This window comes from Gobio gobio, assembly GCF_949357685.1.
Source record: "Gobio gobio genome assembly, chromosome: 14".
Lineage (NCBI taxonomy): Eukaryota > Metazoa > Chordata > Actinopteri > Cypriniformes > Gobionidae > Gobio > Gobio gobio.
Genome location: NC_137107.1, coordinates 26,925,259 through 26,939,906, shown reverse-complemented (window position 1 = coordinate 26,939,906; position 14,648 = coordinate 26,925,259). Strand labels below are relative to the sequence as shown.

The window sequence follows — 14,648 nt, the reverse complement described above, 5'->3', positions numbered from 1 at the left end:
TAGTATGTTGGAATACATCCATTAGTATAGGCATTGTTATTTTTGGCTGGAGTGAAGTGGCTGGTGTTCTTTGACTTGCATCTTTGTTTAAACAAACTTTTATTTTGTTTTTATTCATTTATTTATTTGAGATCAATTTATTAATCCATAACTCTGTTTATGAGCTGTATATTGAGCAAAAACGAATGAGCTAAATGCACCTTTTGAAAGCTGAAATATGTCATTTTGACAGCAAGTGGTTAATATTATGGGAGTTTGCATTTAAAAATCTGGATGAAATTTAAAATAAAATGTCCAAAATGTGTAATTTTTAGCTGGATATTATTATTATTATTATTATTATTATTTTAGTTCCCCTGATGTGGCAGTTGTGTTCTGACTGCTTTAATTCACATTTGCTTAATTACTTACTTAATTGTGCTATTTTGATACCTTGATTTGGGCATCATTTGTCTCCATTTATAGAAAATGCCATTCCATAATGCACTGCAACAGGCTCAGCGAACAACAAAATCGCAGATGAAGCGAGAGAAATGTTAATGATGATGATAATAACTCAACATTTGTGTAAAAATCCAGTTATTGCCTAATTAAAGTGCTCCACATCTCTCACTATGAGGTTAAGATGCTCCCTTAGATTTAGGCGGTTGGTAGCCCACTATATTTCACGAGAGAGCTTGCATTCCTCCCATCAGCATCGAACAAGAACAGATTCTAAAATGCCCACGAGACAAAATGTTAATTTAAAACACGTGGTCTCCTTTGTTATTTCTAAATGGTTGAGAAATTCAACACTTGAATTTATACCAAGAAAACATTTGCTCTCGTGAATCTACACAAGTGTTCGTACAGCCTCGAAGGGCGTAGTGTAAGAAATACACTCCTCAGCGAAGTCACACTGGGAATATTGCTGTACAGTTCTCCATGTATCAGTGGAGGAGGATTTGTGACCTCTTGCACATCATGAATTGTTCAGGGCTACAAACATGCAGATCGTTTTAAAGCTGCGGGGGCAGAGCCCGAGTGTGACTGTCTATGTGATATCACTCTGAGCTTCAGAATCTATTCCAGTTGGATACGATCAGCTTATAGGGAGCTATGGGACACATCCAATCAAATCCCAGTGAAGTAGACCCGGGATGTGTAATGAATGGCTCTGTGGGCATCTCTTTCTCAGCCAGTGAACAACCTCCCAGCCTCCTCCCCCCTAGCGAAATGAATCAATGCTGCAGTTTAAAAATAACAAGGAATATTATCCACTTCATGCATTGCTGAGTGAACCGAATGTGTTGAATGCTCTCTGACAGGCTGCATCGGAGCAGAATATGTTTCAGCTTTTCTGCGCACTGGTCGCAGATCACGATGCAGGGTGTGGTGGGTTTTAAACGTTGCGCTGTGGAGGCTGTCCAAACAGCCCCATGATTCTGGCTGTATAACTCATTTCTCTGTGGTGTAATGTTTCTCCATAAGCCGTCATGCTGAGTTAGGTGTTGAAGCCAGGATTAGAAAATGGCCTCCTCGAATAGGGCGACCTCACCGTCGTGCACTTTTCTGTGTTCAATTCCAAGGTGGTCCATCCCTGCAGTTTTAAAGAACTATTCCGGGTTCAATACAAGTTAATCTCAGTAAACAGCGTAATGTTGATTACCTCAAACAGTAATTTGGGACTTGTCCCTTATTTTCTTAAAGATACTTGTAATAGAAGTGAATGGGGGTGATTTTATAAAAGTACTTATATCGTTCAAAAGTTTGGGTCAGTAAGATATTTTTTCCTGAAGTAATGTAATACTTTTATTCAGCAGCAATGTGTTAAATTGATCAAAAGTGACAGTGAAGACATTTATAATATTACAAACAAACAAAAATTTGTTCATCAAACAATCATCCTCAAAGGTGAATCGTCAATGATTTTTTTTTTTTTATCAGTTTCCACAAAAATATTAAGCAGCACAACTGTTCTCAACATTAATAATAAGAAAAGTTTCAAATCAGCATATTAGAAGGATTTCTGAAGGATCACGTGAGACACTGAAGATGCTGAAAATTCAGCTTTACCATCACAGGAATAAATCATATTTTAGAATATATATATGCTCACCAACACTACATTTATTTGATTAAAATACAGTAAAAACAGCAAAATATTATTACAATAAAAAAATACAAACAAACACACACACACACATACACACACACACACACACATATATATATATATATATATATATATATATATATATATATATATATATATATATATATGTATATGTATATGTATATGTGTGTATATATATATATATATATGTATATGTATATGTATGTATATATATATATATATATATATATATATATATGTATGTATATATATATATATATATATATATATATATATATATATATATATATATATATATATATATATATATATATATATATATATATATATATGTGTATATATATATATATATATATATATATGTATGTATATATATATATATATATATGTATATATGTATATATATATATATATGTGTGTGTGTGTTTGTTTGTTTGTATTTTTTTATTGTAATAATATTTAGCTGTTTTTACTGTATTTTAATCAAATAAATGTAGTGTTGGTGAGCATAAGAGACTTCTTTCCAAAGCATTTAAAAAATAGTTCCGCCCCTAAACCTTTGAACGGTAGTGTATGTTAATTTTGTCTGTTAAAACGTGTTCTGTAAATCATCTTTTTAGGGTTTTAGGGGTTAAGTTGTTACATGGTCACTGTGAAGTGTTTAAACAAAGTTTAAAAACTGAATATAACTTCAAACAGAAAATAATAGTTTTCACACTAAAATAATGTTAACACACATATTGTTTATGTCTTGTTTCCTATTGGTGTTTACTGATCGGACCCGTTCACTTCCTCTGTGCCTCACTGTAAATCAGAACCTTTAAAAAAAAAAACTATGGTTATAATCAACATTACGCCACAAATGCTGTTGATTTGAGTTTAACAGCACACAGATGCGTTATGTATGGAAATTTGGCTACGTCAGTAAAGCTCTCTCTCTCTCTGTTTCTGTTTCTCTATTATATTATTCAGTTTTGTAATGCCCAGGATTTTGCAGGCATTACATTAAGATTACTGAAGAGAACCAACAGTTATGCCTCTAAAGGAAGAAGTAGAAGATTAAAGCTCGGCTAGGATTGTCACATCTCATCCAGCTGTGCTCTCCTAACAGGAAGAGAGAGGTCAGGATATGTAGGTCATAGAGCACCTGCCTTGTTTGAGGGCTCAATTATCCCTCAAATGGCATCAGACCACAGAGACTTCACCCGGCAGGACAGACCCTACATCATCGGGTGAGGTGTGCGGAGGCAAACATTACTGACACAAGCTACGGTTTTAGTGCTGCAGAGCACCAGGCACCTATTTGATGACATGAGAGGACAGGATGTGCCAGAGAGAAAAATGGCCGTCTAGTCACGGAGTGGACAATGGCCTTTGTGTCCTCCATCTGGCTGAATGTGATTGTAAAAGAGGATGTAAACCTGTGGATGTGTTTGTGTGTGTGGTATGTGTGGGGGTTTTTTTTGGGCACATCCTGCATCCTTTCCCACTATGTCATAGTCATTGCATTGATCGGCACCTCTTCTTCTGCATTAAAAATAATTATTTACTAATTCTATCATGCTTAATTGATCTATGAAATTAAATTGTGAAGACATTTTTGTAATATTTTAACATTTGACGTCTATGTATAGCAGTATTTCAGCTCTTTTCTGTATACAATGCGACAAAAAATATGTCCACTATTCAAAAATCTTGTTGCCATTTGCACACTTTGTGTGTGTGTATGTGCTGTTTCACCAGATCCTAACAGTGTTGTTATTGTTAACTGAAACTAATACAAATCATTTTCATTAATATATAAATATGAAATAATATATTAATATAAATATTGAATGAAAAACTATGAAAATTATAAAGGTTCCCTTGGCTACTAACTTCAATAAATAAAATGAAGATGAAGTATATGATATAATCAAAACTGAATCTGAAATAAAATAAACTGGAGCTAAATAGAGATTAAATAATAAATAGGACAAAAGCACCTAGTAAAAATGACTACTATTAAAATGAAAAGTATAAAAGAAAATTATAAAAAATAAAATAATTTAAAATATGAATACTACTATAGTATGTAATATTAAAGTGACACTGGATTCTACTAGAGTGTGCATGAGTATGTTCTGCACAATGTCAGTAGGGATGTCTAGCTTTGCGAATCACTCTTGTGAAATGATTCTTTTGAAAGATTCAACTTGCTCACTCAGTGAATCATCCAAAGCCATTACTGAACTGTGAGTCGTTTTTCACTTGTGTCCGATTCGAAATGAACTGAGAATCATTACAGAGATGTATGTTTTAGATTTGTTAAAAATTACATCGTTCTATTTACTCTGGTTGTTAGCATGGCAAAGAGTTAACAAAAATGCATATTCACAACAGTTATGTTGTATAAATTAATAATGGTATCCAGGAACAAAAAGAGGTTGTTAACACCAATATTTCTGACAGTAACAATCTTTGTTATACTGTCCCTCTCGCTTTTTACCGCAACACGCTGCTGTGGTTTCTCTCTCTCAGATTTGCTGCCACGTCTGTTGTATTACTAGCCTTGTTCTGTGTTAGATGGATGAATTCTCTAGAGCCTTGGCCCAAAATACAATCATCAAAGATTCATAAAAATTATCCCTAGCAATCAGATGGCCATTAAAATTTCAGTGCCCTGAATATATGCTCTTTCAGAAAAAAATGTTCAATTGCTTATCCATGGTGAACCCAATGCTTTTAACCAACCAGCTTTTCATAGGGCGTTAACCTGTAACCTTTTAAAGTAGTAGAGAAAGTGTCAGGGTTTATAGGTCACGTTCTATGCAAATTGAATCTTCCTCTGTGAACATAACTAGATTCGTATATATACATTTTCTTGATGTTGGACAAAAACGATGAGACACAAACTTCTAAAAATAGTATGAACTTCAAAGTTGACCTTTTTGATTTAGCATGTTTATTAGCGACAACGTGAACTTAGTGAGCCCCTTTGGCCTTCACTTTAAAGCAGTCAGCTGTTATTCATAACACAGAACGGAGACTGCTTGTCAGCCTACACAATTATCTGTGGTGGGACGCTTTTACATCAGTGATGTTTGTTGTGAGAGTGAAACTAAAAATGGCTGGTAACATATCTGTTCACAGCTCACATAGATGCCTCACAGAGATGCGAAGAATGTGTGCTGTCAGGCTGGAGGGGTTGGCCGCTGGGCTCGACTGTTAATTGAGTTTCATGAATCTTAAGAAGAGTTCAGTGGTACCAATACCACATGTAGTTCAGGCCTTAACGACCTGAAATGTCAGTGGGCGATGTTCAAGTTGTTAATTCAACATAAAACTGATGTTTGTCTCCGTCTTCTCGTTGCAGGCTACATCAGCACCTTGGCAGTCATCCTCAAGACGACGAATGCTAAACCATGGGTCAATGAGTTTGAATGTAAGGCAGAGTCATTTTCTCTCCAGCAGTCTTTAGCCGCTGATTCTCACATTAAACGTGCCATTTGAACTGCTCACAAGCTCTTTCGTTTTGTCTTCCCATGCAGCAATCGAGCTGTCCTGCATGATAGAGTCGATCACCACTTCTAATCCCAGAATAGAATGGAAGAAGATCAAGAATGGAGAGCCCAGTTATGTTTATTTTGAAAAAGAAATAGCAGGTAAACTATACAACACTCTTTTGAACACTGTTGCCAGCATTCAGCTAACAGATAACATGAAATAACAGTAAACAAATAATTTGTCAATTCTACATATACTACCATTCAAAAGTTTGGGGGTCGGTACGTTTTTTTTTTTTTTTTTCTGAAAGAAGTCTCTGGTACATTTATATGATCAAAATAAAACCGTAAAAAAGCAATATTGTGACAATTTTAAATTTTAACACATTTTAAAATGTAATTTATTCCTGTGATGGCAAAGCTGAATTGTCAGCATCATTACTTCAGTCTTCAGTGTCACATGATCCTTCAGAAATCATTCTAATATGCTGATTTGGTGCTCAAGAAAAAATAATATTTATTATGAATTACTATTTATATTATTATCAATGTTGAAAACAGTTGTGCTGCTTATTATATTTGTGGAAACTGTGATACTGTGAAGTCTTATTTAAGATCTTTACTGTCACTTTTGATCAATTCAATCTGTGCTTGCAGAATAAATGCATTACTTTCTTTCCAAAAAGAAAAATCTAAATGTCCCCCCAAACTTTTGAACGTAAGTGTATGCCATTACAGTTTTTAACATTTCAATGATATATAAATTACCAGTACTATAAAAAAATATGAATGAACAATACATTATTTATACATTAACATTAACCCAGATTAATGTTGTAAAACATATGGTAACAATTTGGAAATTAATTGGATAATAAAATACTATTGAACATTTTATAGTAACAGTTAACTAAACAGCTTAATTGAACAAACAATGAAATATGCAGCATTTATTAAAATAAGGTAATTTCTACATATATTACATTTTACCACTTCAAATTAAATAAATCAGGTCAAATGTTATGAACAAACATCAATAAACAATGAATAACAGAGTAGTTATATTATTATATATTATGTATTAGTTAAATTTAATAGAAAAATAAATGCTTTTACAGTTCAAGTTAGCTATTGTACCAAATGTTTAACTGTTACTGTAAATGTTATCATATTAAAACTTTTATAAAGTTATAAAGTACAAAATACATCAACCAATGTTATTGGGTTGAAACATATTTCCTCACATTCCATCAGTATTTAGTAAGCATTTTGGCTTGGAGTATATATTACATCACAGGATCAGCTTTCAGTCCACCTATTCCAACTGTGTGCCTTCTCTCGTTTTCATTTTCTCCAGGTGACCTGGAAAAGAGAGCGAAAATTCGAGAACCTGCGACCTTAGTCATTCTCAACGCAACAAGATCTGACACTGCTAATTACCGCTGTGAAGTCACCGCCCCCAATGACCAAAAATCCTTCGATGAGATTTTGATATCACTCGTTGTAAGAGGTGAGTGGTTCCACACAAATAATTCTCCATCTATTGATTATAGTCGTTTGACAGCCCCACAGTATTATGCCTCGTGCTGAAATGGACACTTTGTGCAGATACTTTTGAGAGGAATTTTGAATCTATTGTAGACGTAGCATTTTAAGTACTTCCCAACTGCTCCGATGTAACATGAGACGGAGCGGCGAGCCAACGCACCCACCCTTGGCGCACATTTGAGGATGCTTGCTGCTCTAACCCTACAGGGCGTGTCCAGTGCTATATGAGGAAACCTCTGAAACTGCATCTGAGTTTAATCAGGGATCTAAAAGGGGAAAGAGCAGCATGTTCAGTTAGCCAGGATGCTTGCAGTCAGAGTCACTATGGTGCATGTCTGTGAGGATGCTATTGTCTGTGCAATTACGCTAAAATGATTCTCTTGTGTGCCATGCAGTGAAGCCCGTCATGCCCAGATGCTCCGTACCCAAGTCTGTCCCGGTGGGCAAACCAGCAGAACTGCATTGTGTGGAGGATGAGGGCTACCCGAAGTCCCAGTACCAGTGGTTCCGTAACAAGGAGGAAATCCCAGAGGACCCCAAGAGCAGCCCAAAGTTCTTAAACTCCACTTACACTCTCAACGGAGAGATGGGCACTCTGGTGAGTTCGGAAAAAGAGGCAATGGGGTAGGCGTAGGGATATTTTTGGGGAGCCAGTTGATGTGCGATGGGCTCAGCCATGAAGGGAATCTGCTGCCCTCATTTGCACATTCCAGAGTGCCATTCTCCACCATTTGTACGCAGTGCCCTCGTCAACCTTCACACCACTTTTTAAAGTTTGGCCTGCACTGCAGTACAGCCTTTCCCCCCTAAGGAGATAATGTCTGAAGGCCTGACTGGGTCCTTTAAGATCTGCCAGAACCTCGTTTGACACCTCTGTCTTGCTTCACACCACAATCAAAAAGATGCTTCCAGGTTTCACACAGATCTATTTATTTTTTTGTCTTTTGATGAGAAGATGAATGTAGTAATTGTCATATTTTTTCATTTTAGTTTTTGCATCTAATATTAGGTAACGAAAGTAACATTTTAATTGATGATTGAAAATTAAACCAAATATTCAAACCATTTAGTATATTAAACAGGTATTTGTTAATATCTTTATTTTTAAGGATATTTTTTTCAACAGTGTTTTTTAAATAAAAACGTGTTTATTGCTACAATGCTTTAACTTTGTTAACCCTTCAGTATTTTGTTGACAGGTTAACAGGTTATTCACTGTTCAAAAGTTTAGGGTCGATACTATTTTTTAAATGTTTTTAAGAAGTCTCTTATGCTCACCAAGCCTGTATTTATTTTATCAAAAATACAAAAAAAAAACATATAAAAATATATATAATAGATATATAAAAACAGTAATATTGTGAAATGTTAAATACTTAAAATACTGTAACTATTTTCTATTTGAATATATTTGAATTGTAATTTCTGTGATGGCTAAGCTGAATTTTCACCAGCCTTCAGTGTCACATGATCCTTCAGAAATCAGATTTGGTGCTCAGGAAATATTTCTTATTATTATCAATGTTGAAACAGCTGTGCTGTTTAATATTTCTTGTGGAAACCGATATTTTTTCAGGATTCTTTGAATATAAAGTTATCTTTTGATCAATTCAGTGTGTCCTTACAGAATAAAAAAATACATTTCTTTAGAAAAAAAATATCGGTAACACTTTACAATAAGGTTTCATTTTGTTAACATTAGTTAATGTACTAACTAACATGAACTAACCATGAGCAAATGTTTGTTCATCTTTGTTAACGTTAGTTAATAAAAATACAGCTGTTCATGGTTTGTTCATGTTAGTTCACAGTGCATTAACTAATGTTACCATTTTAATTATGCATTAGTAAATGTTGAAATTAACATTAACAAAGATAAATACATGCTTTATAAGTGCAGTTCATTATTAGTTCATGTTAACTAATGAACCTTATTGTAAAATGTTACCAAAATATCTTACTGACCCTAAGCACTGTAGGTCATTATGCGAAATGTTTTGTCAACATAAATAACTGTAATTTATGGTCTTCAGAAATTCAGTGCGGTCAGGAAGGAGGATGCGGGAGAGTACTACTGCAGAGCCAAGAATGAGGCTGGCTTCTCTGAATGTGGACCGCAGTTGATGGAAGTTTGTACGTATTTAGATTCGCCTTTTCACATGTAAGAGGACACCCCTCAAATACATGATCTCATACTCTGCCTTTTTTTTCTAGATGATATCAACATTGCTGGAATCATCCTGGGAGTAGTGGTTGTGGTGACAGTCCTTTTGTGTATAACAGTGGGCATCTTCTGTGCCTATAAACGAGGCTACTTCACCAGCCAGAAGCAGACGGGAAACAAGTAAGCACACGACTTTGACAGCGACGTCCGTCTGAGTCACACTCTGTCCCAGAGCAGTTTTGACTCACCGTTTCAAAGCTTTTTTCCATTTTGTCACCATAGGAGCTCCCGAATGTTCCCTGCTCACCCTTAACATCACATGTAGTTTATTCAGATGCATGTAATAAATGTTGGGTTACACTTTATTTTAAGGTGTGTAATTATGTTTAAGCATTGAGTAATATTGAATCACTACATGTACTTGGTTGAGGGTTAGTTGCATGTAATTATGCATAATTGACTGTTATTACTATAGAAAGTAACATGTGTAACAAGGACACTGTAACATAAAGTGTTACCAAATGTAGTTTTAATGCTAATGATATATTGGTGACTGACTGCTTAATATGTTTTGTTTGTTTTTTCAGTTACAAAGCTCCAGCAAAAGGAGATGGAGTGGACTATGTCAGAACAGAGGATGAGGTAGGTGGAAATAAAGAGATTTTATTTTTTATCAAGGCTTTCGAGAGCTTAAGACATTTTGTGGAATCCTAACAGTTTAAGACATGGACTCATTTTAACCTCCTTTGCTCAATCTTCTCTCTTTCAGGGGGATTTCCGACACAAATCCTCATTTGTCATCTGAGAGGAGGAAGACGGGTGATGGAAGAGATTCAGAATTACATTTCAAGTTATTGGCACTATTGTACCTCGCAGACACAAATCCCCATATGTGGACACAGATGTCGGAGCCGCCATGGCACGTGCCTTGCTGTTTGGCACGTCTGCAACGACACAATTTGTATTTGCCAAAGGTGACAAATAATCCTGTCTGATCACTGTTTAAAGACACTAGATGTATCTTGTTTCTTTAATTCAATTTTTACAGCCCCTTTTTTTACAGCTGACAAAAATGTTGCCTGTTGTAAGATTTTGGCAGAACCCGATATACAGCAAGAAAACGTTTTCCTCGAACTCTTCTGTCATTTAAAAAAAAAAAAAAAAACTTTTGTTTTGTACTAGCTAAATTTGTCAGACTATTTTTGATGGAATATATTTTAAAATGCCTATAGAAAAAATTGTTTTACTTTTTTAAATATTTGTAAAATACTAACTTAGAAGTAGTTTGTTTTTTTTGAAAAATTTGGGTGGTGAGAGAAACCATTCCCACCCACTTCACATCCTTGGTTTTAGTCATTGGACATGCAAATAATGTACCAGACCACTTGGCGTGTGGATGTTTTGTTTTGTTTCAAATCCTTTCAACGGCATATCCAGCGACATCGGCTTCAATCAAAGGTCTTATTACTATACTGCTGGGATTTCATGTTAATAGTGAAAGGACGTTCCATGTTCATGTTTGTAGATAGTCTTAGACAGTGAGTATCTTTGGATTAACACCAGCAAAAATGCTGGAGAACATTTTGAAAGACCAGTGCTGCGTATTCTTGATTTTAAGTGTCCTTCTATGCTAGCTGTTTATTTTGTATATAGTGAATATACAGTCTAGGCTTTATTATTTTTTTTACAATTATTTTCTCTCTCTCTCTCTCTCTCTCTCTCTCTCTCTCTCACACACACACACACATACACTATGTCTCTTCTTTTTCTTATTTGAGTGAGAAATGCTCTCCATGTTACTTTTTAACATAACAGGGTTTGTATGTTGACTAACTGGTTGTATATAGATCCACTGTGAGCTACACTGTGCATAAGTTTTTGGTTTAACCAAACGTTGAATGAGGCAAATATGACACTCTTTCCATGAAAAAAAAAAAACTAATTGGTTATGGTAGAGAGGGGATCTGCCTTAAAAAAAGCCTGGAACCTTGTAAATTTCCCTTTTCTTCTGTAGCAATGAGTATAGATATATTTGGACTATTCAGTATTCACACATATTTGTGATCTAAATTATGTTAAAGAGTACAATCAGCTGATACTGAACGCGGTTGCACTTCATTTTAAGGTGTCTTTGTTACATTGTAATTACATGTACTTACTATAGTGTTAGGATTAGGGTTCAGTTTGGTTAAGGGTTATTTGCATGTGTTTATGCATAATTTATAACTATTGCTAAAGTAAATACATAAACAAATGTAACAATGACACTGTAAAATAAAGTTGTTGTTTTTTATCTTGCCACATGCTCAGAAATCTTCAGCTAACTTCTGAAAAGAATCATAAATCATTCCTCTTAAGTGCCTTCCTGTGTAGACCATGACAATAATGCAGTTTTCAATCACTAAATGCTGTAGCAGATAATTTGAATATGCAGAAAATTTTTTCTAATATACTTCTAATTCATCACTCTTAAACCAGGTCAATATTTATAAAAGAACAGGTGTTTGAGAGGAATGATAAAGTTCTGCGGCTCTGCGCTCACCCACTGTTTTGGTCACATATCTAATATTATAGAAACAATTGTAAATAGATCTGTTGTTGTGAATTGATTTTGGGGAATTCTTTTTTCGATTTATTTTTTTCATTGACGTAGATATTCTATTATGTATTAGTGCCTAAATGTAGATTGAAATAATGTTTCAGGAGGACAGAGCACTAGTGTTATTTCAGCAGATGGAATCTGAGTTTTATAGTTTCACTAGACACACAATATATAATTGATTTTATATAGAAAGTTAGAAAGCGAGGTACATTTTGAGTCACAGCCCAATTCAGTCCTATATCCCTACATATGGAGTACTGTGAGGGGAACAGAAAATAAGGTATTTTGTGGGTTTGGGGAAAAAAAGCAGGGAGAGCTGTACCAAATACTGACTGCCAAAAGAGCATTTTCTCCAATTCCAGTATTCTGCTCTCAGATCTCTTTCTTTTTTTACAATTTTGTTTGAAACTTTTGAGTAAGATTTTTTGGAGGCTGAGTTCAGATGGTTTTTTTTAGTTTCTGTGGAGTTTGTGGTTGTTTTGGAGACAGCTGGAATTTTAAATGAAACATATTTCATTCACTGAATTCATGTAATGTTCCATTGGTTTGGGACTGGTACAAATCCTGTGTGAATTCTTGAACAGTATGTTTGTGATTAATAAAACTCACTTCTTAAATCCAGTATGTTGTCTTCATTTTAAAATTAATTCATAATTTATTAAAATAGATAGTGGTGGTTGTGTAAGGGGTAACAGAGAGAGCATGCATTATGTGGAGTGACAAGTTAAATTTGACATTTATTATAGATAAATAGTTTTTGTTGTTGTTGCTGCTGCTGTTGTTTCATTGTTGAATATAAATTGAAAACAAAAAAGATGTTCTCAGTTTTTTTTTTCTCATTTCAAAAAGTTTTTGTATACATAAAAAAACAAAACAATGGTTTACAAAATCATGTACACTCCCATGAGATGAAGGCTCCATATATCAGCAGGCTAATAAAAGCCCCCACTTTTTTTTTCTACATGGAGGGGGTCACCTCATAGGAGCTGCCATATCAAGCCGAGATCACATGACCAGCAGAATGTCTCACATTCTCTACATAATTACCCTGTTTTTCGTCTTATGTTCACAAATAAATTCATCGTCAATATAAGCAACTGCTATACCAGTCAATGGAACATGAAGCTAATTAATTAATTTTGCTATTTATTTGAGATACAGATATTGGTATTAATATTGCCGGTTTCAGATCAAAAGTACAATGGTTTCGCCTGTCCACAAATGGCTTCCATTTAGAATTTTTAAGGTTGTTACTTACTCCCCTTAAAGGGATAGTTCACTTAAAAATGAAAATTACCCCATGATTTACTCACCCTCAAGCCATATAGGTGTATATGACTTTCTCCTTTCAGCCGAATACAATCAGAGATATATTTAAAACATTTCCTGGCAATTTGAAGCCCAAAATTGCATTATAAGAGTAATCCACACGGCTCCAGGGGGTTACTAAAGGCCCTCTGAAGCGAATCAATGTGCCATTCTCTGCCATTATAATGCTTGGATTAGCCAGGACATTTTTTAATATAACTCAGAATGTATTCACCTGAAAGAAGATACACCTAGGATGACTTGAGGGTGAGTAAATCATGGGGTAATTTTCATTTTTGGGAGGACTATCCCTTTAAACTTCATAGTCTTATATGGGCTATGTGTCGGACACAATCCACTTGTTACACCCAACAGCCGCCTCAGATAGGATTTGGAGGTAACCTGATTAACGAACCAGCAGCTCTGCTGAAGAGCCATGACTGAGGGCTTCACCTCTGATCCACTGACCTCTCTGGATTAGTCTAGTGGTTGTTTGTGCAGTGAACAGCTCTGGATCTCTGGAAACTACACTCACCTAAAGGGTTATTAGGAACACCTGTTCAATTTCTCATTAATGCAATTATCTAATCAACCAATCACATGGCAGTTGCTTCAATGCATTTAGGGGTGTGGTCCTGGTCAAGACAATCTCCTGAACTCCAAACTGAATGTCAGAATGGGAAAGAAAGTTGATTTAAGCAATTTTGAGCGTGGCATGGTTGTTGGTGCCAGACGGGTCGGTCTGAGTATTTCACAATCTGCTCAGTTACTGGGATTTTCACGCACAACCATTTCTAGGGTTTACAAAGAATGGTGTGAAAAGGGAAAAACATCTAGTATGCAGCAGTCCTGTGGGCAAAAATGCCTTGTTGATGCTAGAGGTCAGAGGAGAATGGGCCGACTGATTCAAGCTGATAGAAGAGCAACTTTGACTGAAATAACCACTCGTTACAACCGAGGTATGCAGCAAAGCATTTGTGAAGCCACAACACGCACAACCTTGAGGCGGATGGGCTACAACAGCAGAAGACCCCACCAGGTACCACTCATCTCCACTACAAATAGGAAAAAGAGGCTACAATTTGCACAAGCTCACCAAAATTGGACAGTTGAAGAAAAATGTTGCCTGGTCTGATGAGTCTCGATTCTGTTGAGACATTCAGATGGTTACGTCAGAATTTGGCGTAAACAGAATGAGAACATGGATCCATCATGCCTTGTTACCACTGTGCAGGCTGGTGGTGGTGGTGTAATGGTGTGGGGGATGTTTTCTTGGCACACTTTAGGCCCCTTAGTGCCAATTGGGCATCGTTTAAATGCCACGGCCTACCTGAGCATTGTTTCTGACCATGTCCATCCCTTTATGACCACCATGTACCCATCCTCTGATGGCTACTTCCAGCAGGATAATGCACCATGTCACAA

General features: G+C 35.6%; 1 protein-coding gene across 1 annotated transcript in view; it reads left to right on the top strand.

Annotated features, from left to right (window-relative positions):
• jam3b (junctional adhesion molecule 3b) overlaps positions 1–12,532 on the top strand; it is a gene marked incomplete at its 5' end in the record, with an annotated part of 36,413 nt that extends 23,881 nt beyond the window's left edge. Inside the window, 8 exon segments of the mRNA XM_079834851.1 lie at positions 5,472–5,540; positions 5,647–5,760; positions 6,959–7,111; positions 7,545–7,747; positions 9,183–9,282; positions 9,364–9,493; positions 9,901–9,955; positions 10,083–12,532. Coding sequence (XP_079690977.1) covers positions 5,472–5,540; positions 5,647–5,760; positions 6,959–7,111; positions 7,545–7,747; positions 9,183–9,282; positions 9,364–9,493; positions 9,901–9,955; positions 10,083–10,118 — 860 coding nt within the window. The 3' untranslated portion in view covers positions 10,119–12,532.
• Between the last annotated feature and the right edge of the window lie 2,116 nt (positions 12,533–14,648).